General features: G+C 39.9%; 1 protein-coding gene across 4 annotated transcripts in view; it reads left to right on the forward strand.

Moving 5' to 3' along the window:
- LOC140199555 (endoplasmic reticulum junction formation protein lunapark-like) overlaps positions 1-27,374 on the forward strand; it is a 90,498-nt gene that overhangs the window by 33,870 nt on the left and 29,254 nt on the right. For all 4 annotated transcript variants that reach the window (XM_072261817.1, XM_072261821.1, XM_072261820.1 and 1 more), the window contains exons 5-7: positions 8,044-8,231; positions 16,977-17,035; positions 17,140-17,180. In XM_072261817.1, the coding sequence (XP_072117918.1) occupies positions 8,044-8,231; positions 16,977-17,035; positions 17,140-17,180 (288 nt within the window). The remainder of the gene's footprint in view (positions 1-8,043; positions 8,232-16,976; positions 17,036-17,139; positions 17,181-27,374) is intronic.

Raw genomic sequence — 27,374 nt, forward strand, 5'->3', positions numbered from 1 at the left:
CATAGAATAGTACAGCACAGTACAGGCCCTTCAGCCCACAATGTTGTGCCAATCCTCAAACCCTGCCTCCCATATAAGCCCCCAACTTAAATTCCTCCATATACCTGTCTAGTAGTCTCTTAAACTTCACTAGTGTATCTGCCTCCACCACTGACTCAGGCAGTGCATTCCACGCACCAACCACTCTCTGAGTAAAAAACCTTCCTCTAATATCCCCCTTGAACTTCCCACCCCTTACCTTAAAGCCATGTCCTCTTGTATTGAGCAGTGGTGCCCTGGGGAAGAGGCGCTGCCTATCCACTCTTATCTATTCCTCTTATTATCTTGTACACCTCTGTCATGTCTCCTCTCATCCTCCTTCTCTCCAAAGAGTAAAGCCCTAGCTCCCTTAATCTCTGATTATAATGCATACTCTCTAAACAGGCAGCATCCTGGTAAATCTCCTCTGTACCCTTTCCAATGCTTCCACATCCTTCATATGGTGAGGCGACCAGCACTGGACACAGTACTGCAGGTGTGGCCTAACCAGAGTTTTATAGAGCTGCATCATTACTTCGCGACTCTTAAACTCTATCCCTCGATTTATGAAAGCTAACACCCCATAAGTTTTCTTAACTACCCTATCCACCTGTGAGGCAACTTTCAGGGATCTGTGGACATGTACCCCCAGATCCCTTTGTTCCTCCACACTACCAAGTATCCTGCCATTTACTTTGTACTCTGCCTTGGAGTTTGTCCTTCCAAAGTGTACCACCTCACACTTCTCTGGGTTGAACTCCATCTGCCACTTCTCAGCCCACTTCTGCATCCTATCAATGTCTCTCTGCAATCTTTGACAATCCTCTACACTATCTACAACACCACCAACCTTTGTGTCGTCTGCAAACTTGCCAACCCACCCTTCTACCCCCACATCCAGGTCGTTAATAAAAATCACGAAAAGTAGAGGTCCCAGAACAGATCCTTGTGGGACACCACTAGTCACAATCCTCCAATCTGAATGTACTCCCTCCACCATGACCCTCTGCTTTCTGCAGGCAAGTCAATTCTGAATCCACCTGGCCAAACTTCCCTGGATCCCATGCCTTCTGACTTTCTGAATAAGCCTACCGTGTGGAACCTTGTCAAATGCCTTACTAAAATCCATATAGATCACATCCACTGCACTACCCTCATCTATATGCCTGGTCACCTCAAAGAATTCTATCAGGCTTGTTAGACATGATCTGCCCTTCACAAAGCCATACTGACTGTCCCTGATCAGATCATGGTTCTCTAAATGCCCAGAGATCCTTTCTCTAAGAATCTTTTCCAACAGCTTTCCCACCACAGACGTAAGGCTCACTGGTCTATAATTACCCGGACTATCCCTACTACCTGTCAACAAAATAGAGAGAGTACAGAGGAGATTTACTAGAATGTTGCCTGGGTTTCATCTCCTAAGTTACAGAGAAAGGTTGAACAAGTTGGGTTTTTATTCTTTGGAGCGTAGAAGGTTGAGGGGAGACTTGATAGAGGCATTTAAAATTATGAGGGGGATAGATAGAGTTGACGTGGATAGGCTTTTTCCATTGAGAGTGGGGGAGATTCAAACAAGAGGACATGAGTTGAGAGTTAAAGGGCAAAAGTTTAAGGGTAATATGAGGGGAACTTCTTTACTCAGAGTGGTAGCTGTGTAGAACGAGCTTTCAGCAGAAGTGGTTGAGGCAGGTTTGATGTTGTCATTTAAAGTTAAATTGGATAGATATATGGACAGGAAAGGAATGGAGGGTTATGGGCTGAGTGCAGGTCGGTGGGACTAGCTGAGAGCAGAGTTTGGCACCGACCAGAAGGGCCAAGATGGCCTTTTAATGTGCTGTAATTGTTATATGGTTATATTTTTATTATATGAGTCAACATCCTGGTAAATCTCTTCTGCGCATTCTCTAAAGCCTCCACATCCTTCCTATAATGAAGTGACCAGAAATGAACATAGTGTTTCTAGTGTGGTCTAAACAGAGCTCTCCACTTTTATTGGCAAGCCAATTATGAATGCAAGCAGCTAAGTTTCTCTGGATCCTATGCCTCCTGACTTTTTAAATGAGCCTACCAAGGGGAACCTTGTTAAAGGCCTTACTAAAATGCATATACCCTACATCCCACTGCTCTACATTATTAATTTGTTATGTCACTTCCTTGAAGTCAATCAGGCTCATAAGCATGACCTGCCACTCTCAAAGCCATGCTACTATCCCTAGTCAGACTATACTTCTCCAAATGCTTATAAATCCTGTATTTAAGAACTCTGTCCAATAATTTGCCCACCACTGATGTAAGACTCTCTGTAATTCTCAGGATTATCCCCATTACCTTTCTTGAACAAAGGAATAGCATATGACATTCTCCAATCTTTTGGTAACACTCCTGTGAGGACATAAAGATCATTATCAAAGGTGCAATAATCACTTCCCTCACTTCCTGTACTAATCTGAGGTATATCCTACCTGACCCCAGGGACTTGTACTAAAGTTTTCCACAATTTCCAGTCTCACATTCATCAAGGTCCCTCTTACTGGTGAATACTGAAGCAAAAGTATTCATTAAGGACCTCCTCTATGTCTGACTCCAGGCACGTTTCCTTTTTTTTTTTATCTCTGCTTGATTCTGTTCTTACTCTAGTCAGTATCCTGTTCTTCACTTATCTGTAGAATTCCTTGGGATTTTCCTTAATCCAAAGTCTGCCTACTAATGTGCTCCTCAGTGTATCTGTTGCTATTGTGATGTCTGTGGAATACTCCTAAAAAGAGTGATTATTCCCTTCCTATTTCTGACACCATCCACCCACAATGACTTGGTAGACAATACATCCATGATGTTCTCTCTGCAGCTATATCATCCCTGATTAGCATTACCCCCCACAATCTTTTCCCACCCTTCTTTGTCCCTTTTGAGACATCTAAACCCTGAAACATCCAACAGCCGTTCCTGCCTATGTGACAGCCAAATCTCAATAATGGTCGCAACATTATAGTCCATGTTCTTAAGTTCATCACCCTTGTTAATACTTTTCGCATTTTAACCATCCAACTGACTGTATTAATGCTACGTTCACTGCTTATCCTTCATAGTGTCTCCACACGCTGCATTAGCCTTTACATCAACTGCTTCATCCTCTGACTTATCTCATCTCCAGCCAGTCTAGTTTTAAACCCTTCCCAGCAACTCTAACAAAGTTCCTCTTAACAAGGACCTTTATCCTCGAGTTTAGGTATAGCCAGCTCCTTTTTACAGGTCATATCTTCTCCAGAAGACATTCCAATGATCCACAAATCTGAAACCCTGCTCCCTACATCAATTCTTCAGTTACACATTCATCTGCTCTACCATCCTCCTCTTGTCTTCACTGGCATATGGCACAGGCAGAAATCCAGAGATTACTATCCTTGAGGTCCTTTTTCTTTTAGCTTCCTACCAAGCTCTCTATTTTTGTTCTTCAGGATCTCATCCCTTTTCCTAGTTATGTTGTTGGTATCAATATGGACTTGATCTGAGACATCCTTAACCCTTCTGTCTGTGAGGCAACATACCATTTGGGAGTCTTTCATGTCCAGAGAATCTTCTGTCCCCCTAACTGTTGAACTCCCTATCATCACCACTCTTCTCCTCTTCACTCCTCTCTTTCCCTTCTGAACCAGAATCAAGACTCCATACCAGAGGCCTGATTGCTGCGACTTTCCCCTGTTCTATTTTTATTTAACAAAGCATAGTGTAGGAATTGCCTGGATTGGTTTCTCATTCAGTATCACCTTATTACCAGTATATGATTGTGGTTTGGTGCCAAGCGTAAAACACAGGACAAAACCATAACATTTAACACAACAGCAACTAACAATTTACAAGGCAGTAGTGCAAACAGCCTTGAGCAATCAACAACTAGCAGAATGGTTACATGCACAAACATCAATAATCAAGCTTAAATAAATGTGAACACATGAACACTCAATAATCAACAGAATAAAGAGAGCAGGACAGAACACCTAACAGATGTTGTGCAGGGACAGTTAGAGTATTACATCTAAGTGAGGTTTGTTTAGAAGCTGGGAGTTACAGGAAAGAAGCCTTGGAGCTGATGTGTAGTCCTGATGGTGGTGGACTTGTCGCGTCTCCCTGATGGCAGTTTGGTGAATAGATGACTGCTGGGGTGGGTGAAGTGAGCTTTAATTTTTTTTCCAGCTCTTTTCATCACTGTGGTGATGAGCAGCTCTTTTAATGTTGGTAGCTGACAGCCAATGATCTTCTCCACTACTCACTGCAGCTTGGAGGAAGTGGCAGGAAACCAAGCAGTGAAAGAGGAGATCACAACAGTCTCAATAATGACAGAGTAAAATTCCTCAGGATACACACTAACATTAAGTTTCCTAAACTGGCTGGGCTTTCCTAGTGATGAGCGTAACATGTTTGTCCCACTTCATTGTGATGGTAGTCCCCAGGAATTTGATTGACTTGACAACAGACAGAGCCTGACCACTAATTTCCAATAGGGGGCAGGTACGGGGTTGTCAGTAGAAATCAGTCCTCATTTCCACCGTCTTGATTGCATTCAGCTCCAATTTGTTACGAGCACACCATGCTGTAAGATGGTTTACCTCTGTTTAATAGCAGGTCACATCATTATTAGAGATGAGACCAGCTGCAGCCATGTCATCTGCAAACTTCAGCATTTTAATGGATTTGTCTTTGGAGGTACAGTCATTTATATAAAGTGAGAACAGGAGGGGTGAAAGAACACAACCCTGGAAGAACCTGAGGTTATAGACATTGGATTGGACAAGTAGGAGCCTAGCCTTACATAATGCTTCCTTTCTGTTTGGAAGTTCGTATTCTACTGACAGATACTGTAGGGTACAGCTAGCTGGGTTAGCTTGCTATGGAGCAACTCCAGAACAAAAGTTAAAGAATGTAATGAAGGTGCAAGTTAACTGCATCCTCAACTGAGTGATTTGCTCTATAAACAAACTGTACTGGAAGAGGATCGATAATGAACTTAAGGTAGGCCAACATCAGACATTCAAAGATTTTTGTAATTATGAAGACAAAGCAACTGGCTTATAATCATTAAAGGAGTGATCTTGCCTTTGTTGGGAACTGGAACGATTGTAGCAACTTTAAAGTAGTCTGGAATCCTGCATAATTGCACGGAGGTGCTAATTATCTCAGTGAAGAGGGGTACTAGCTGATTCATACAGTGCTTTAGAGTACCAAGTGAGACACCATCAGGACCTGTAGCTTTCCTAATGTTCTGTTTTCCAAATAGTTGGCAAATGTCTTGATTGACAAAGTATGGGGTGAGATGGAGGGGAGGAGGATGAAGAAAGGCTGGGTTGAAGGTGGAGGAGATGGTGTGACACTGGATTGGTTGTTAAAGGGAAGAGGGTAGGGGCTCAGTTTTTCAGGGTCAGAGATGGTCAGAGGAGATGGATGTTGATTGCCCTTATCAAGCCAGCAATAAAACTGATGGAGCTGATTGGCCAAGGTAGGGGAGGGGGAGACTTGGAAGTACTTTTGTAGAAGTTGGTAAGACTCTGCAGGGAACTCCAGACTGCCCGGCTATTGTTGTTGAAGTGTCTGTCTAGCTATCCTTATAAGTGACTTGCTGCTTTCAGAGCTTTATTAAACTGTCATTTTGCAGAGCTATGTTCCTTTGTTTCCAGACCTATAGGCATGGTCTTTTGCGATCCGAGTGTTCTCAGCTCTTTGGTGAACCACAGCTTTTTGTTGTTGTTGTACCTCAAAGATAACTTTAGAAAGACACATCCTCACACCAACCTTCCATGGCCTTCCAATGGTCTAAGAAGTCTCTGAGCCTTCCAACAGCCTCGGGACTCCATCGCCACTTGATGGTCCTGGATGGTTTGGACTGTTCCACTTTTTGTTTATATCTGGGAATAAGCTTGATCATGGCATGGTCAGAGTTGCCAAGGGGTGCCTGGGGAAAATGTAGAATTCGCCTTTAATGTTGGTATAGAAGTGGTCCAAAGTTCTGTCTTCATGTGTGGGGCAGCTAATCATCTGGTGGTATTTGTGCAGACCATGTTTCATATCACAATGTTTAAAATCCCCCAAAATGAAGATGACAGTATTGGGAAATTTATTTTCCAAATCATAAATGTTATTAGCCAACAACCATTGTAGATTGAGCATTTGCGTGAGGGGGAAATGTAAGTCTCATACAGAATTAAGAGTGAAATTCCCTGGGTGATAGAATGGTTTACAGTCAATGAAAAGAGCCTTTAAGTCAGCAGAGGAAACAAAGAATGAGGGACATTCTTTAATAACTATCTGTTATTCGTAAACATGCAAAAGCCATCACCATGTGACTTGCCACATAGTGCACTATTATGATCTGCTCCAAATAGCTGTTATGTCTTGGCATTTGAACAAAGTTGCTATGTCCAAGTTAAGCCACCCTTCAACAAAACAAAAGGCAGAAATATGGGCATAATCCTTGTTCGTCCTGATAAGTAACACTAGCTTGTCCATCTTATTTGCAAGAGAGCGGACATTTGAAAGGCAGATTGCCGGGACAGCCGTATAGAAGCCTCTGCATCTCCAGTGTACCAGAGCTCCTACTCATTTACCTCTATACCCCCTAAAGATGCACATTTTCCAGCCAGCATCATTGCTCTCAGTCAGAAGAAGCTGTAGTGGTAAATGCACTGTATCACAGATAAACACAGGAAATAAATCTGAAGGCACTGAATCTCATATATTCAAGAGCATTTCACGAGTGAAAGATCCTTTTTTTCTGACTGAAAACACATTTAACTGAAACAGAATGGGAGCACCTAAAACTGTGGCAGCCAGCTTTGGCACCACTGGAAGCAGAAGTTACCACTTCTATTATGTGCTACTACTTTGAACTCTCCCAAGGATTTACTTTTGGTTTCTTTTTGCTTAAAAGCATGCTAACCTTCAGCAGCATCTTCCAGCGATGCTTCAGGTTTCACATGTACACTGATCCCACTTCTATCTCACTGCTGTCACTCTGGATCACTTAGTTTAATGTCTCACATTTGTCATGTTGGTTATCTGCTTGTGTTGAGTAAGTAGATATTTATTAAAACTAACTATAGGAAGACTGAAGTTATTATCTTTGGTCCTTGTCAGAAATATAACTCCCTGGCCTTCACTCCCATTCCAGGAAATCATATAAAGCTAAGTTGGACTGCTTGTGTTTTTGTTTTGTCGATTGTTTTACTTGCATGTTTGCTTCATGAAGAGACTACTTCCACTAATGTCACAGTTAATTACTGGCAACTTGTGTTCTGCTGAAGCCATCATCCATATCTTTAGGTTGAGAATAGCCTATTAGAAAGCTCATCTGGCCAAATGCACATCTTCTACCCTGTATAAAATCGTGTTTATTCAAACCTTTGCAGCTTGGATTGGGGCTTACAAAGAGGCTCATTTAACAATCGTGCCTGTGCATGCCAATCTATGTTTGGACAGCTCATCAGTTTTAAGTTCTTCATCTTTTGTGTTGACACATTCTATGTTCATGTTTTTGTCTCAAACTCACAATTACTTCCAGCTTTGCAAGCTACCTAGATATCTGATCCTCTGATTTTGTACCCTTGGGCATGTTTAATTTTATTTGCTCCACAGCTGATGGCCTCAGGTGTCTTAGACTGATGCTGTATAATTTTATTTTTAAAGTGCATTCCATGTTTCTTTTCAACTTGCACCCTCCTCCCACCTCTCTGAATTTCCTGTTTTCCCTCTTGCAAGTTTTGATCTGATTAAAATAATTTTTGAAAAATTAGAATATCATGTGTTGTAAGAATTTTTAGGTGTGCATTGGGAAAATCACTAATCTTTAAGGAAAATTTGAATACATTTGACAAGGAGTGGTGGGACTGCTCAAATGTAATAGTACTTGGCATCAACTAAAATGTCAATTAATACCTCTTTGTATGTTCACTTTGATCCAGTCATGTGGAACAAATATTTTGGTGCATATTATGCTGAATTCAATAAACTGAATTAACTTAATTATATTTGTAGGATATAAATGCATTGGAAGAATTCAGGGAAAAGAATCAAAGACTTCAAAAGATCTGGGTTGGAAGACTGGTACTCTATTCATCCACTCTGTACATCATAGCCTTTATATTTGTGTACTTGTGGTGTTTTCCGGAAGAATGGACCGCACGGCTAACCTTAGCACTTCCAGGATTTTTATTTCCTTTATTGTAAGTAATTACTATTGTCATTTCAAATAATTTGAGGGTAGGCATCTCGATTGCATCTTTTTTATTGGTGCAACTTAAAATGATTTATAGTTAGAAATGTTGTATTAACCTAATACTCAAGCTCATAAATAAATACCTGATAATTAAAGAGCTCATTGCATGAATGAAAGGATAGTTAAAGAATATATCAGGTTTAAGTAAATTGTAATGTTACTATTTGCATCTAGGTAAAATCATTACATTCTTCTTGTTCTCTCTTAAATTATTGTTGCCCAGTAATAATCATTTAAGATGGCTACCAGCCAAGATTCTTTATTACAGCTAATATAATTTACTAAAAAGTTTATCGTGGTTCCTGTATTGTTGCTTTTCATCTCTTTACATGTTGTACACATTTGCAAATGTTTATGTAATTCAATTAATTTTGAATTAACTGGTTTTTCTGAACATGGTTTGCCAAATTAGTTTGTGTTTTGTCAGAGGAATTTGGCTCCAGATGTCATAATCACCTTTATACAAATAGGGATAAGAAAAAGCGAAGTATTACTGCCTTTCAAGGCAGGGTTTACTGGATGAGCTGCCAAGGAGGACTAATAAAACTAAATTGTGGGGATTGGTGAATTTTTTCAATTAGCTGTTTTTTTCATGGTGGGTGGAAGGAAAGATTATTGCTGAAGGCGAATCGTAATGGCCAAATTGCTGTATGAGCTGCTTTGGGCCCACTCTTCAGTTGCCTCATCTAAACTTTCCTCTGTCAGTTTTCTGTTGATTAATATTTGGTTCTATCTTTAGTTCTACAAGGACTGAAGCTGGAACTGAACAATATTTCAGGCCTGACCTGATGTGTGGAGCAAAACTTAATGCACACAGCAAGCAATGATAATCTCAATCACCTCTTTAATATTTATAATTGTCATCATCCTGGTGATCTCCGTCAATGAATTTAACAATCAGCTGCATCAATATTATGTTGCAAACGCAGGACTTGACTCTGTTATGCAGGAAGTGACTAATTTCCTTACTGTCCAGAACCCTTTTATCTGCAAGATAGAAGGCACCTATGTAGTGAAATACTCTAACACGGGGAAATCTGCAGATGATGGAAATCCAAGCAACACACACTAAATGCCGGTGGAATGCAGCAGGCCAGGCAGCATCTATAGGAAGAAGTACAGTTGATGTTGCGGGCTGAGACCCTTCGTCAGGACTAACTGAAAGAAGAGATAGTAAGAGATTTGAAAGTGGGAGAGGGAGGAGGAGATCCGAAATGATAGGAGAAGACAGGAGGGGGAGGGATGGAGCTAAGAGCTGGAAAGTTGATTGGCAAAAGGGATACAGAGCTGGAGAAGAGAGAGGATCATGGGGCGGGAGGTCTGGGGAGAAAAAAGGGGGAGGGGAGCACTAGAGGAAGATGGAGAGCAGGCAAGGAGTTATTGTGAGAGGGGCAGAGAGGGGGCAAAAGAAGAAAATAAATAAGGGATGGGGTAAGAAGGGGAGGTGGGGCATTAGCAGAATTTAGAGAAATCAATGTTCATGCCATCAGGTTGGAGGCTACTTAGGTGGAATATAAGGTATTGTTCCTCCAACCTGAGTGTGGCTTCATCTTGACAGTAGAGGAGGCCGTGGATGGACATATTAGAATGGGAATGGGACGTGGGATTAAAATGTGTGGCCACTGGGAGATCCTGCTTTCTCTGGCGGACAGAGCGTAGGTGTTCAGCAAAACATTCTCCCATCCTGCGTTGGGTCTCACCAATATATAGAAGGCCGTATTGGATGCAGTATATCACACCAGCCGACTCACAGGTGAAGTGTCGCCTCACCTGGAAGGACTGTCTGGGACTGTCAGGACTGCCTTAATGGTGGTGAGGGAGGAAGTGTAAGGGCAGGTGTAGCACTTGTTCCGCTTACAAGGATAAGTGCTGGGAGGGAGATCGGTGGGAAGGGGTGGGGTGGGGGGAAACAAATGGACAAGGGAGTTGCGTAGGGAACGATCCCTGCGGAAAGCAGAAAGTGGGAGGGGGAGGGAAAGATGTGCTTGATGGTGGGATCCCGTTGGAAGTGGGTGGAAGTTACAGAGATTTATATGTTGGACCTGGAGGCTGGTGGGGTGGTAGGTGAGGACAAGGGGAACCCTATCCCTAGTGGGGTGGCGGGAGGGTGGGGTGAGAGCAGATGTGCACGAAATGGGAGAGGTGCGTTTGTAATACTCTCTGCAATTTGATTCTAATAATGCTTAGTTTGATACCATTTCAGGCAATATTATTAGTGCCCCATCTACCACTTTAACTATTCATTCTCTCCATTATTAGGGATGCATTGCATTGCCCATTATTTACAAATGCAGCAACTTTTCAAAAAAAAAATTGGCCATTTCCCAATTAGTGAATTCTTTTAATTAGAAAAAGTAAAGATGGCAAATACATAGAAGCACAACCAGTGCCAAGTTTTCATCTAAATCAGACCATTATGATTTGAGTTTTTTTTCATTGTGACTGGGCAAGCTCCTGGAATAACACTTACTGGCATGTTTTCATTGTACAGAGTGGTTCAGGGTCACCTCAGCATCACCTCTTTAAGAGTAATCAGTGATGAGGAATGCATTTTTGACTTCCTCATTTATTTTCATATGTTATAAATAGATCAAAATTCAAGCACCAGTGATTTAGTTTTGATTGTACAGACTATTTCACTTAAATTAATAGACCCTTTTTTAGTAGCAGGCTTCTATTTGTAATCCAAGTGAATTTAACATTTTCCTTAAATCGCCCTGGGTTGCAGAAAGGTGTGGTTTTCATTTGATTTGCAAGATTCTTTTGAAAAACAACTATCATGGCTGTTTAGCAATTTAGTATTGAGGTTTATAATATACCAGAATAGTCAATGTACTGGATGGTAACCAAAATTCTCTTACAACTCTTCATTAGCCTTCAAGCTGTGGCAATTTACTATTATTTCTTCTCTATTATTCAGTCTGCGATTATATAGATTTCCTACTGGTACTACTTCCCACTAGTTACATTTGGTTGGAGTAGGAATAGATACTTCTCACCATTAATTGGTAGCTGTGAATCAAACTATAGCTTGTATGAGTAAATGATCACATTAGTGATGCATTTCTTGACCTCTGAATAATTCCTTTTTCTGTTCTGAATGAAGTTACTTGGGTTGAAGATGACCTAGGTAGAAATGCTAACTTGCCTTGTCTACCTTTCTGGTTTAAAAATTTTGATCTATTTCCATGTGTGTGTCAAACACTGAGGTATATAGTACACGTAGATTGCACCTTCAGTTTTTAAGCAGGCCTTATTTGTTTGGAAAAACTTCTGTTTTGGAAAAATATAAATGATTGGGTAATTATGACATCTACTAAATCTTTCACCCTCAGACATTTACTCTTATGGGCATACTGTTAAGGAATAGGCTTATTTAACCAATGAGCTTGGCAAACATTACCCATAGTTGGTATTGTAATTTCAATGCTCCATTCATGCCCATCCCACTAACTTTTCAACTCTCTGCCTGTCAAGAGTCTAACTACCTTAAGAATACTTCAGACTCTAATTCTATCACCCTTTGAAAAATAGTACCCTAAAGTCTAAGACATTTGGAGGGGGGAGAAAAGATACTTGTTCTTTCTTAAGCAAGATGGCCCCTTCTTTGAGCTGCTTCTAATTCATTAAGGATTTTAAACTAGGAACATTAATTACACCATATTTTGAGTACTATGTTAATGTCCTATGCTGCTAACATTCCTACTTTTTACTCATTTCCTTATGCAACAAATACTAATTACTTATTAACTTGTTGAAAATAATCCTTCATGCCGTCCAGATCCGTCTATATCTCACAGCTCTGTAAACTCTCATCATTTTGATATTTTTGTTTCTTTCTGCCAAATTGGGCAATTTTACATTTTTCCCACCTTGTACTCCATTTGTTTCAAGTTTATCCACTTAACTTATTTAATCAACCTTTGTTGGCCTCTTTGTATACTTTTCGTACCTTCGTGTCATCAGCAAATGTAGTAACCATAACTGAAGACCTGTGCTAATGAACTGGCTAGAGTGGTTACAGGCACTTCATCCTCTGCTTTGGCATTTTGGTGTACCCAACTGGTTGAAGAAGGCATCAATCAAATGCTGTCCAAAACAAAGTAGTAAACCTTTCTCAATGCCTATTGTCCAGTGGCATTTACATCCACTGTGATGAAGTACTCTGAGAGGTTGCTTATGAAACATATCGTAGGAGGATGAACAACCATAAATCATTGTCCAGTGACATAGGTAGGACAAATGATGAGGTTCTGCACAGAGTTCCAGGGAGTTAGGTGCTAAGTTAAAGGGCAGGGCCTCCAGGGTTGTGATCTCAGGATTTTTACTGGTGCCATGTGATAGTGAGGCCAGAACTGGCAAGATTATACAGTTTAATATGTGACCAAAGAGTTGGTATACGAGGGAGGGCATAAGATTTTTGGACCATTGGACTCTCTTCCAGGGAAGATGGGACCTGTGCAGAAGGGACAGTTTGTACCTGAACTGGAGGAGGATAAATATCCTAGTGGGAAGGTTTGTTGATGCTGTTTGGTGGGGTTTAAACTCGAGTTGCAAGGGATGAGAACCAGAGTTCTGGAGCAGTTAGTGGAGAGGTTGTGGAGGCAGATGTTCGTAAGACCGCAGACAGAGTTGGGAATCAAAAGGTTGAGCATAGTGTGACTAGTGTCCTGAGCTGTGCATATTTCAATGCAAGAGTATTGTAGGAAAGGTGGATAATACTGCTGAAGGTGAGGTAGCTGGTTTACAAACAGGCAATGTGTAGTGAGGAGAGGCTGTTGATTAGGCAAAATTTCAGTCATCAGGAAGAGTTGTGATGTAAAAGGCAGACAAAATTGAAAAGGGTGAATACAGGGTTGAAGGTATTATATTTGAATGAGCGCAGTATATGGAATAAGGTAGATGAACTTGCAGCACAAGATTGGCATGTATGATATTGTAGGCATCACTGAATCATGTTAGAAAGAAGATTATAGCTGGGAGCTTAATGTCCAAGGATACACATTGTATCAAAAGGACAGACAAGAAGACAGAGGAGTGGCATTGGTTTAAAAAAAAAGAAATCAAATCATTAGAAAGAGGTAACATATGGTTGGAAGGTGTTGAATCATTGTGGATAGGGCTAAGGAGCTGCAAGGGTAAAAAGACCGTGATGGGAGTTGTATACAGACCCCCAAACAGTGGTAAGGATGGCATCTACAAATTACAATGGGGATAGAAAATACATGCCAAAGGCAATATTACAAGTCATGGGGTATCTCAATACGCAGGTAGATTGGGAAAATCAGCTTTGTGCTGGATTCCAGGAGGAATTTCTAGAATGCCCACAAGATGGCTTTTTAAAACAGCTTCTGGTTGAGCCCACAAGAGGATCAGCTATTCTGGATTGAGTATTGTGCACTGAATTAGAATTGATTAGCAAACTTAAGGTAAAAGAACCCTTGGGGGTGGGGGGGGAGGAGTGATCATAATATGATCAAATTCACCATGAGATTTGAGGAGAAGCTGAAGTTACATGTAATCAGTATTACAGTGAGTACAGAGGCATGAGAGGGGAGTTGGCTGGAACTTCTTGGAAAAGAAAACTGGTAGGGATGACAGTAGAACAGCAATGGCTGCAATTTTTGGAAGCAATTCAGAAAGCACATGATATATACATCCGAAAGAGGAATATGTATTCTAAAGATAAGATGACACAACCGTAGCTATCAAGAGAAGTCAAGATCAACATAGAAGCCAAAGACAAGGCATATAAAAGAACAAAAATTAATGGTAATTTAGAGGATTGGGAAGCTTTTTTTTAAAAAAAACAATAGAAGGCAACTAAAAAAAGTCACTAAAAAGGTAAGGATGGAATATGAAAGAAAGCTAGAATAATATTAAAGAAAAAATCAAAAGCTTCATCAGATATATAGTGTAAGAGAGGTGAGAGTGGATGTTGGACTGCTGGAAAATGATGCTGGAGAAGTAGTAATGGGGGACAAAGAGTTGATGGACAGACTGAATATGTATTTTGCATCAGTCTTCACTTTAATAGGTTCAATAGGTACATTTAATGTCAGAGAAATGTATACAATATACATCTTGAAATTTTATTTGCAAACATTCATGAAGAGTCCCCCAATGAATGAATGACAGTTAAACATTAGAACCCCAAAGAACCCCGTCCCGTACACTCTGGAAGACACTAACAGTATGGTAGAAGTTCCAGGTGTCAGTGGTCATGAAGTGCATGAAGTTATCATTACTAGAGAGTCGGTTCTTGGGAAACTGAAAAGTTTGTAGGTAGTTAAGTTACCTGGACCAGATGGTCTACATCCCAGGATTCTGAAAGTGGTGGCTGAAGAGATTGTGGAGGCAGAAGTAATGATCTTTCAAGAACCAGTAGATTCTAGAATGGTTTTGTAAGATTGGAAAATTGCAAATGTCACTCCACTCTTCCAGAAGGGAGAGTGGCAGAAGAAAGGAAACTATAGTCCAGTTAGTCTGACCTCTAGTTGGAAAGATGTTGGAGTTAATTATTAAAGATGTGGTCTCAGGGTACTTGGAGGCATACGCTAAAATAGGCTGTAGTCAGCATGGTTTCCTCAAGGGAAAATGTTGCCTGACAAATCTGTTGGAATTTTTTGAAGAAATAACAAGCAGAATAGACAAAGGCAAATCAGTTGATGTTGTGTACATAGATTTTCAGAAGGCCTTTGACAAGGTGCCACACATGAGGCTGCTGAACAAGTGATGAGCCCATGGTATTACAGGAAAAATTCTAGCATGGATAAAGCAGTGGCTGATTGGCAGGAGACAGCGGATGGGAATAAAGGGAGCCTTTTCTGGTTGGCTGCCAGTGACTATGGTGTTTCACAGGGGTCTGTGTTGGGACTGATTCCTTTTATGTTATATATCAGTGATGTGGATGATGCAAGTGATAGTTTTGTTGCTAAGTTTGTAGATGATATGAAGATAGGTGGAGGGGCAGGTAGTATTGAGGAAGTAGAGAGGCTAGAGAAGAGACAGATTAGGAGAATGGGCAAAGATGTGGCAGGTGGAATACAGTGTCGGGATGTTTATGGTCATGCATTTTGGTTGAAAAAATGAAAGGGTTGACTATTTTCTAAATGGAAAGAAATACAAAAAACTGAGGGGCAAAGGGACTTGGGAGTCCTTGTGCAGGATTTCCTAAAGGTTAATTTGCAGGTTGAGTCTATGGTGAGGAAAGTAAATACAGTGTAAGCATTCATTTCAAGAGGACTAGAATATAAAATCAAGAATGAAATGTTGAGATTTTATGAAGCACTGGTGAGGTCTTAAACTTGAGTATTGTGAGCAGTTTTGGGCCCCTTATCTTGGAAGGGATGTGCTAAAACTGGAGAGGGCTCCAAGGAGGTTCACAAAAATGATTCCAAGATTGATTGACTTGTCAAATGAAGAGTGTTTGATGCCTCTGGGCCTGTATTCCCCAGAATTCAGAAGAATGAGGAGTGACCTATCGGATGGTGAAAGGCCCTGACAGAGTGGATGTGGAGAAGATGTTTCCTATGGTGGGAGAGTCTGAGACCAGAGGACACAGTCTCAGAATAGAGGGGCATTCTTTTAGAGATGGAGGAACTTCTTAAGCCAAAGAGTGGTGTATCTGGAATTCTTTGCCACATGCAGCGGTGGAGGCCAAGTCTTTATGTATATTTGGGGTCGAGATTGATAAATTCTTGATTGGTCAGGGCATGAAGGGACACGGGGAGAAGGCAGAATATTGGGGCTGAGAGGTAAGTTGAATCAGGCATGATGAAATGGCAGAGCAGACTTGGCAGTCCAAATGACCTATTTCTGGTCCTATATCTTCTGGTCTTTTATCAACTCTTGCCTGAAGAGTGTCCTTGATCTCCTTAAATTGGACTACCATCACAAAAGGTCAACAGTAGACGCTGTTCCATTGGCTCTTCACTCAGCTCTGGAACAACTGGACAATGAGCACGCATTTGTCAATGCTTTTTATTGATGATAGCCCAGCATTCAACATTGTCAACCCCTGGAAATTAACCAGTAAGCTCTAAGACCTGGGCCTCAGATTCTCCTTGTGTAAATGGATAATCAGTTTCCTCACTAACTAGCAGACCCAATTTAGTATGGATTGGCAACAACATTTCCTGACACTGAATACATTTACATGGAGCACTGCGCACTGCCATCAGAAAGCAGCAATCAGTGATACCCACCATCCAGGCAGGAGGTACAGTGGCCTTGGGTCCCACACCGAGGTTCAGGAACACTTATTATCCTACAACCATCAGGCTCCTAAAGTAATGTGGATAACTTCATTTACCAATGCTCTGTACTGATTTTACAATTTATAGACTCGTTTTCAAGGACTGTTTGTCTTTTGCACATTGGTGTTTGTCAGTCTTTGTCTGCTTATGTAGTTTTTGTAAAATTCTGTATTGTATTGTTTTCCTGTAAATGCTTGCAAGAAAATGAATCTCAAGGTAGTGTACGGTAGCATATATGTACTTGCTAATAAATTTACATTGAACTTTGAACTTGGACTTGTAGCTAATGTATTCTGTTCCAGAATATTCTGCCCATTTGAATAATTATGTTGTATCCCAGTGAGTTTTAGAATCCTTTCATTTAAATTTTGTGTTTTATGGCTGATCTTTACCTCCCATTTGTATGCATATCTCACACAACTTTCTTTTGGTAGGGTCTGGTTAATAAGAAAAATTTTGATTTGGTCATTTTGTAGAAGAACTGAAAAGAACAGTAAGTTTTTTTTTGCATCTCAGTATATGCAGTACTTTAAAATAAAATTTTTAGTAGAAGATTAGCAATGAATGCTATGATTAACTCTTAACATTTCACTACAGGTGAAGCTCTAGAAGACTTAAAAATACAAAAGAAAAAAATAGTAAGTAATACTAAAATTAATATTATACTCTTGAATCTTCCTTTTTAATAGGGGCATTTAATATCAGAGAAATGTATACAATATACATCCTGAAATTCTTTTTCTTTGCAAACATCCATGAAAATGGTAGAGTCCCAAAGTCTCTTCAGCTCCCCCCTCACACACACAAGCAGCAGCAAGGCAGCGACCATCCCCCCCACACCCACCAGCAAAAAAAGCATCAGTGCCCTCCACCAAGCACTCAAGCATGCAGCAAGCATCAATAAAGGCACAGCCTTGCAGTACCCAAAAACTACTCGGTCAGCCGGTAATTCGACATACCACAAGCTCTCTCGCTCCCTAATAAGGGGAAAAAGTGGTGTCCCCATTTCACAGTGAGAGGGGAGACGTAACAAACAACACGCTAATTTAAGATGTTGAAAGTCTGTTGCGTCGCTTTTTCTAAGCTCTACGCCCAGAGATTCAGCACCATAAAGGTGCAGCTCTCCGGACACACAACCCCGGCAGCTAACCAGCTGCTCCTAGAATCAGCATATCTCCAGAGCCACAAAAATCCAGAATCCTGAAGGCGCATTCACCTTCCAGGTCATGTCCTTGGGATATCAAAAAGCAGCTGGTTGTGAGGCCCTGAGAGCGGGTCCCATTCCCGCAAAGAACTGAAGTCAGAGTGGAAGTCCAGGTCAGGGTCTTCAGAAGAACCTTGAAACCATGTCATGAAGAGATACTTAATATCCAGGTTGCCAACTTGGAGTGATCATATTGCCAACTTGGAGAGCCTCCGGATGATTTGTTAGCCAGTTATGGTAAATTTCCTTGTTAGTGTCCATTAACAAGACATGAACTGTAACCCAAATAACATTTTGGCACATTTGTATAAAGAAAATTTTACTGGTTCTTGACTGCTTTAAAAATGCTTGCCTGATTTAAACAGGAATAGTGCTGCTAATAGGTTGATAATTGATATGTGCACGTTAGGGATATCTTCAGGATATCTTGCCATGAACAAAGAAAACAAATTAATTTAACAGTACAGTAAGATAAGTGGGGAGAAAAGTAGAGTTCATGAAACTTGAAATTTTTATACAAAGCAAATAAATAGCGCAAGACTAAGATTTTATGAATGTATATTTTGCCGTAATAGATTTAATCTTTCATTTGAATTAGAATTTTGAGGGTATCATAATCAAAAGTAAATGACCATAGGAAGAAAATGCTAGGATGAAATTGATAGTTTATTACATTGGATTAATCTTTTGGTAGTTTTATAGTGGATTAATGTTAGTTAAGTTACATATGCACTTGTGGTTCCACTTGTCACATTTGTAATTTCAGTTTATTTGTGTAAAAAAAAAAAGAATGTCGTCATACAAAACATGAAGTTCTGCAGGTGCTGGAAATCTTCAGCAATACACACAAAATGCTGGAGGAATTCAGCAAATTAGGCAGCATATATAGAGGGAATAAAGAGTTGACATTTCTGGGCAACATCAACTGTTTTTCCCATCATTAAATGCTGCTTGAATTGTTGAGTTCCTCCTGCATTCTCTTTATGTTGTAATACTAAACATCATTGGAGTTACATTTGCCACTTGTATGCAAATGTGCACAACTTTCACGTTGTTTTCCAAGTACTGCAAGAATGAATATTCTGTTTTCAATGAATTATTTTGTTCGATTGATTCAGTCACTGTTTAGATAGTGGTTTCAAAACGACAAAACCCAATTAGCTCATGAATATTACTAGTGCAATAGCTCTGCTTAGATTATATAGAGTTATATTCATGAAACAGGTACTTCAGCTCAATTTGTCCATTCAGACAAATGTGCCTACCTAATCTAATCTCATTTGTCTGTAATTGGCGCATTTCCCTTTGAACTTTTGTAGTCCATGTATCTGTCCAAAAGACGTTTAAGTGTTGTAATTGTACCTTCCTCTGTTGCCACTCCTGATGACGTGTTCCATATACTCTAGCACCTTCTGTGGGGAAAATCTTGCCCCTTGGATTCCCGTTAACTTTTTTCATCTCCCCTTCAGTCGATGCTTTTTTAGTTTTAGACTCCTTCTCTCGCCTGGGAAAAGTAATGTGACTATCTACCCTGTCTTTGCCCCCAAATCTACAAACATCTGAGGTAATCTTGCAGCAGCTTCCTCACCGGAGAAACCAGTCCCAGTCTCTTTGTAACTCAAGCTCTCTAATCTAGCCAACACCCTCATCAATTTTTTTTCTGCACACTCTCTAGTTTAATCATATCCTTCATGTGGCATAGTGATCAGAACTAAACACAGTCCTCCAAGTGCAGGCTAAGCAATAATATGTGCTGCAGAAGGATAGCATCCTAACTCACTTGGTGCCTTGGCGTATGAAGTCAAGAGTGCTATACGCTTTCGTTACTGTGTAAGTGTCACCACTTTCAGGGAACTATGTAGTTGAAGGTCTTACTGTACAATAACACTCCTGAGGAACTGTCCATTCATTGTGAATGTTGACCTGGGTTGCCTTCCCAAGATGCATCACTTTGAACTTCTGTGTTAAATTCCATCTACCAGTCTTTTGACCACTTTACCATTGGACAATATCCTCTTGTTACCTTGAGCAACCTTCTTCGCTGTCCATTATACCACCAATTTTACTGTCATCCACAAGGTTTCTAATCATGCCACTTAATATTGTCTTCCAAATCATTAACATACAAGATGAAAAATAAAGGACTTAGCACTAATCTTTGCAGCACAGTACTGGTCTCCAACCTGAAAAGCAATCATCCACTACTAACTTTTGCCTTCCTCTAGCAGACCACCTTTGTTTCCAGTTTGGCTAGCTCACCCTGGATCCCATATATTCTAACATACTGGATCAGCTTTCATGTAGAACCTTGTGTAGTAGACCTTGCTAAAGCTCATGTAGGCAATGAGTACCCGTTTGTCCTTATCACCATTTTAGCTGACAGCAGACAGTTTGAGTTTGGCTTTTGTAGCCCCCTGGTAAGCCTCAGGGTCACTCCACTTGCTGTTGTCTAGGGGAAACAGCCCTTGCCCTGCCAAACTGGGTGATTAAGTTTGTGTGGATGCTGTCTGATGTACCTCACCCCGCCAAATAACAGACAATACACCATATACGATTAAATGAACTACAGTTTATCGATATTACTGGATCTATATAATTAATAGGGATAAACGAGATGTTTACTTTAGTTTCTGTCCTGCTGAAGAGTCTCGGCCTGAAACATCGACTGTACTCTTTTCCATAAATGCTGTCTGGCCTGCAGAGTTCCTTCAGCACTTTGTGTTGCTTGGCAAAATATGCCATTTTTATAGTGTCCAATTGTTTACTATATACTACCGGGTAGTGTACTGTAAGTGAAATGTTAGGGTTTTTTAAAATGTGGGGGAGAATGAGGTTGAAAGATGTATTTCTATTCTACAGAGCTTTTCATGCCTCTGCATATACCGTTTGATATTTTGTTTATGTATGACTGTTAATTCAAGTTTGCCTTGTATACTGTATAATGTTGGATAGCAATGCTGAACTAGGAGGATTAGTCTGTAGATTTAAAAATAATGAACAAAATAATTTGAAGCAGAATTGAATGGTGTTTGTGAACTAATAGTTAACATGTAGCAGATCCAATAGCAAAGTGGAAAAACTTTTTTTAGTCTAACAGCAAATAACTTTTTCTACTTGCCTTTTTTTTAAAGAAGATAGATAACTTTGGTTATTTCATTTCTGTTGAAAGTAAAATTGGCTAAAGGAAAGACAGAACACTCCCAAGTTTACAATTATTTTATACAGTAGTACATTTTCTAAGGTCATATGAGGTTGACTATCTATGACAGAGCCCTATAATTGTAAGACTTGTCCAGGAGAATAGAAGCAAAGCTACCAATGTCTACACCAGAAGCTTGCATTGGAATTTAAAATTTTCATAGACATGAGAGATTCTGCAGCTCTAGAGCAGCATACACAAAATGCTCGAAGAACCCAGCAGGTCAGGCAGCATCTATGGAGAGGAATAAATGCTGAATAAATCTATGCCGAGACCCTTCATCAGGACTGGAAAGGAAGGGGCAACATGTCAGAGTAAGACATTGGGGGAGGGGAAGGAGAACAAGCCCGAAGGTGATAGGTGAAGCCAGGTGTGTGGGAAAGGTCGCTCCATATGTGATTCCCTTGTCCATTTGTCCTTTCCTGTTAATCATCTTCTTGGCACATATCCCTGCAAGTGAGAGAAATGTTACACTTGTCCATTCACCTCTGTATGCACCTCCATTCAGAGCCAAACGGCCCTTCCAGGTGAGGTAACACTTGCAAGTGTTTTGGAGTCATCTATTGCAACCGGCGTACCCGATGCAGTCACTGTTACATTAGTAAGACCTGACATAAACTGGGGGACCCTTTGTCAAGTACCTCCACCAAAAGTGAATTTTCCCGGTTGTCAACCATTTTAATTCCTATCCTACTTCCTGTTCCAGTATGTCAGTCCAAGGCCTCTTCTGTCAAATTGACGCCACTCAGGTGGAGGAACGTATTCCGTCTAGTCTCCAATCTTGATTTCATCGATCTCTTCCGATAATTTTTTTTCTCTCTCCCCCTTCTCTTTATTCATTCCCCACTTGGCCTATTACCTCTTTTCCTCACCTGCCTTTCACCATCCTTGGCGCCCCTTTTCTTCTCTTTCTTCCATAGTCCACTCCTATCAGATTCCTTCTCCACCTCATTTTTCCCATCCATCTGGCTTCATCTATCACCTTCTAGCTTGTCCTCCTTCTCTTACTCCTCCTCCTCCACCCCCCACCTTTTTATTCTGGCATCTTCCCTCTTCCTTTTCAGTCCTGGTGAAGGTTCTTGGCCCAAGACGTTGACTGTTTATTCATTTTCATAGATGCTGCCTGACCTGCTGAGTTCCTCTAGCATTTTGTGTGTGTTGCTTAAAAAATTGCATACATTTTTATTTCTAATGTCGTCTCAAAGATATTTTAGAAGGTACTTCGATGTAGTATGCTGCCAGTGCCTCCCATCTGTCTTTCTGTCTAAATAGTCCTTTCTGCTTTGTATAAGGCCCATTAACAGATGTTCTATTCCTTTCCCTACATCAATTTTAAATTTTGTCAGTTCTTTGGGACATGTACACAGTACTCCCCTCAACTAATTCCAATCAGCATAAATTGAAGTAGATCAAACTGAATTTGCTTGGTTTTGAAACAGTTGATTCTGGCCTTGATTCATGCTGGAGCAGGTTTATTTTAAATTTGTTAATTCTGTCTGGCCTTACAAGAAAATTGCAGATTCTCTCCACACTGATGCTTTGAGATTAACAGTAAAGCAAATGAGATATTGGCCCTTATAGGTCATTAAAGGAAATTTCATTGCTCCTTTTTGCCTTTATTGAGCTTTTGCAGCGCTTTGCACCAAGCTAATTGCTTCTGCTAATAAATAATCTAAAATCAATGCTGACAGTGGTTAATTGGCACACAGACTTTATTTTTTAAAGCACTCTGCTAATGACCTTCTTTAAATTAATAGCATAAGTGCTATGAGGAAATAAATCTGAGGAATTGCCTGTCATTTACTGTCATGTCTAATAACTTTCAATAATGACTGCTGATAGATTTTTGTACATTCCATTATTGAAGTAGGTGCATGTAATTATTCTCCTCATTATATTTAAACAATTAGCAATATTTGGCATTTCTTTGCTATAAAGCTGTTAACTGCACTTAACAGGTTTCCAGCTTTAGGAATATTTTTGCTCCTTCACATTTCTCTTGCAGATTCCTGTTAATAAATGGTTTGCTTTTCTGTAGCAAAAAAAACTACTGCTCACGGTGATTTCCTGTGGGTTTGTAAAAATTCCACTCTACACTTCCGTCATAGTATTCCCCTCAAATTATTACAATTCAGCTATTTAATTTGCTATTTAATTTGACCAGTTATTTAATGGAGTCAACTTCTCAAAGATTGGTTTCAAAAGTAGGTGACTTGGATGCAGATTTTGAAACCACTGCATTACACCACCCATGGCGTTTCTTGCAATATTGCCTACTTTTAAACAGTTGTTTCACTACTGTCTCATTATTCCTATCATTGGTATTAAATTCTCCCCATTGCTGGGCAGATTACAAAGTGGTTACTTAAAATTGGAAATATTGCATGTCAAAGCATGTTCTTATTAATTGTATGATCACTTTAACTATAGATTATGATAATTACATTATGATAATTATGAAGTTAAACCGGCCTGGATACCAGAATCAGAATCAGGTTTATTATCACCGGCATGTGACGTGAAATTTGTGAACTTAGCAGCAGCAGTTCAATGCAATACATAATCTAGCAGAGAGACAGAGGGGAAAAAATAAATTAAATAAAACTATTTATTTAAATCAATGACGTATGTTGAACAGATTTTTTTAAAAAATGTGCAAAAAACAGAAATACTGTATATTTAAAAAAAAGTGAGGTAGTGTCCAAAGCTTCAAAGTCCATTTAGGAATTGGATGGCAGGGGGGAAGAAGCTGTTCCTGAATCGCTGAGTGTGTGCCTTCAGGTTCCTGTATCTCCTACCTGATGGTAACAGTGAGAAAAGTGCATGCCCTGGGTGCTGGAAGCCTTTAATAATGGATGCTGCCTTTTTGAGACACCACTTCCTAAAGATGGCCTGGATACTTTGTAGGCTAGTACCTAAGATAGAGCTGACTAGATTTATAATCTCCTGCAGTTTCTTTCGGTCCTGTGCAGTAGCCCCTCCATACCAGACAGTGTTACAGCCTGTCAGAATGCTCTCCATGGTGCAACTATAGAAGTTTTTGAGTGTATTTGTTGACATGCCAAATCGCTTCAAATTCCTAATAAAGTATAGCCACTGTCTTGCCTTCTTTATGACTACATCAATATGCTGGGATCAGGTTAGATCCTCAGAAATCTGTAATTTCTTTTACTTTCCTTCAACCTTCAGGGTCAGACAAAGATTTGATTCTGCATCTCAGTTGAAAAATGGTATGTTTGAAACAGTACAATCCAAATTTGCAAGGGTTTGAAGATGGCTCTTGAGTGTGAACCACTGGAAAGAGAAGAGGCTGCTGGTGGTATGGAGAAGTGGTGAGAGCAGCTGACTCTTGCATCTGTTGTATACTTCCTCAATTGCTTTACTGTCATACTGCAGATTCAGATTTGGCTAATCAAAATTAAGAGGCAGGAGAAGGGCAAGATGAGCAACTGCAAAATAACAGTGAGAAATTGAGGCTTTACAAGGACAGACAATGCCAGTATAGGAGAACCAGTCAAAAGTAGAGGAAAATTAAATTAAATTCAAAGTACTGCCTGGTATGCTGAGTATTTCAAATTTTTTTTTGTGTGGGGAAGGAGGGAAATCAAGTTCATCTTGAAGAGAATATTTAGTATCATATTTCAAATACAGTGGATTCCAGTTAATTGGGACACATGGGGACCAGTATATTTTGGCTCAATTAAGCAGCTGCTCCAATTAAACATTATTTCATGGAAATTGTTAAAAAGGTATATTTGAAAAAAAGATCATCTACCATTTAACCGAGTAACAAATTATATATTTAAATAAAAACAGAACAAATTGGAATACTATCAATGCTACTATGGTACTATAAAATTGTATTAGTTCCTAATCAATGGAGGAATTCATTAAGAGTACGCTGCCGTGTCTTTAATTGACTGTCGATGAACAAAATCAGCATAGGCACCTAGTGTAAATAATGGGCTGCCTTCATAAAAACCTTTAGATAATTGCGTCCTCCAAATCTTAATTTTCATTGTAACATTGAAGATGATTGTTGATAACTTTAGATTCTTCATAGTTCCTGGCTTGTTGAAGTAGTGAAATCATTTCATCTTCACTCCTGGCTGTTTTTGGCATCTCTAAGGGTGAACGCTTGAAACCACAGTGAGCAAAACAACTGAATTGTCTTACTGTTTACTTTTCACCAACTATCAGTGACAAAAGTCACTTCTATTTGCTGTTTTAAAAACTGTTCACTCTAAGCACTGTGTAACATCTATAATGACCATGCAAGTGCACATGACTGCCACTGGTTAGAAATTGTTAGGCAACAATCTCCTCCAATTAAGTGGCACAGGGTTCTAAATAAGCGAAGGGATTCCCAGTGATCTTTCTTGATTTGTTTTTGTGCTTCAAAGTTGTTCTAAATAAGCGGCTGCCTCAATTAACCTATGGCCCAATTAACCGGAATCCACTGTACTTGCATTTTAAAGAACTAAGACTTTAAAATAAAAAAATCATATCTTCCAATAATGTACATAATTTTCCCAAATACCTGAGTTTGACTTGGCATTATCTTAAAGAGATTTTAAACGGAGGACATATTCCGGATTACAAGCATCTGAAGTGTTCGCATTTTGTGAATTTTCAGTCTGGTATGGTATAAGACAAGTGACCCTATGATGGTGATGAAGCAGGTAGCAAGGGCGTTGAATGTGTGATGATGAGGATTCAAGTCATGTTGTGGGTGAACTGCATTTTTGGGGGAAAAAAATTGCTGGTCTTTAAAGGACGCTATTTGATATGAAACTGTAGTACTTGATTTGTGTCTTGCTTCAGATATTGAAATCAACGTGCAGTCAACATTTTTTTTCATATTTTCTCATGACATTAAAGGAGGTAATTTGGCTGTTCGAAGGTATTGATTGAGAAGTGGAATAGTCATTGGTCCCATTCTCTAACTTCGTCCTGCAACCTAATCATATCCCTGGTGCCTATCAGTTTCTCTACCCTGTTTTCATATAGAGCATTAGCTGGTTAATCTATCAGTCTGCACACCAATCTGGATGTGGAGGGAAACCAGACCACCTGAGAGAAGCACCCATAGTCACGGGAGAATGTGCAAATTACACACAGGATTCAACCCAGATCATTGGAGCTTTGTGAAGAAGCACGCTAATTGCTGCACTACCATGATGCTCTATTCATAAAATGTTACCTTGCAGTTTACTAATTTTCTAAATGTTTTTCCACTTAATGCTAAAGCCTTGTCATTTGTGTTCCTACATAAATTGTTCTAGGCCTTATCAGCATCAAAAGAATGTTTCTGTTTACCTCTGACATCTGTTAAAGATTCAGTAGATGCCAATGAATGTTTTTGCCCTTTTTTAGCACCAGTTGCTATGTGTTGCTTTTTGATGAAGTATGTGCAACTATGTTAAGTTTTTGGACGCCAATACACTTGCAAAGAAGAAGTGAGCTCCAGTTTATTGAATATTTTATAAAAAGCTAAAGAAAATTTGGGACCTCATGGATTTAAGTAGTAAATGGGATATTATAAATAATTCGTTAAAGTTCAACAAACTTTGAAATAATTATCCTACTGTTCACATTTGCTGTAGCTTTTTGAGATGAAGAGGTTGTTCAATAATATTTAAAAGCATGGCTACATCTGAGGCAGAATATTTTTGCTATTTAATAATTAAAGAAAAATACCTAAATTTGCATCAGATTGGCCTTGACAAACATTCCAAGGTTAGGCCTTGTGGCAGAATTGGCAGCAGTGTCTGGATTTGGAATTGGCTTATTATCATCACATGTATTGAGTTACAGTGAAAAGCTTGTCTTGCATACTGGTCATGTCATTACACATTGCATTTCAGGCAGTATGGGGTAAAATAATAAAAATACAGATTAAAGTACAACAGCCACAGAGAAAGTACAGTGTAGGTAGACAATAAGGTACAAGATCATAATGAAGTGATTATGAGGTGAAGTGACCATCTTTTCTTACTAGGAAGCCATAGAAGTCTGAACAGCGGAGTACAAGCTGTCTTTGTGCCTGGTGGTACAAGCTTTCAGGCTCTTGTATTGTCTTCCCAGTGGGAGAGGGGAGAAGAGGGAATGTCCTGGGTGGGAAGAGTCTGCAATGCTGGCTGCTTTACTGAAAAATAGTCCATGGAATGCAGGTTGGTTTCTGTGAAGTGCTGGGTTGTGTCCATAACTCTGTACTTTCTTGCATACACAGGCTCTGTACTTGAAACGCCAAGCCGTAATACATCCAGGCAGGATCCTTTCTATGGTGCATTGACTGAAAAAAAAATAATTAAGGGCTGACACAGACATGCCAAATTTCTTTAGCCTCCTGGGGAAGTAGAAATGTTGGTGAGCTTTGTTGGCTGTGGAGTCATTGTGCTTAGACCAGGGCAGGCTATCGGTGATGTT

The sequence above is a fragment of the Mobula birostris genome, chromosome 6, assembly GCF_030028105.1.
Source record: "Mobula birostris isolate sMobBir1 chromosome 6, sMobBir1.hap1, whole genome shotgun sequence".
NCBI classification, from domain to species: domain Eukaryota; kingdom Metazoa; phylum Chordata; class Chondrichthyes; order Myliobatiformes; family Myliobatidae; genus Mobula; species Mobula birostris.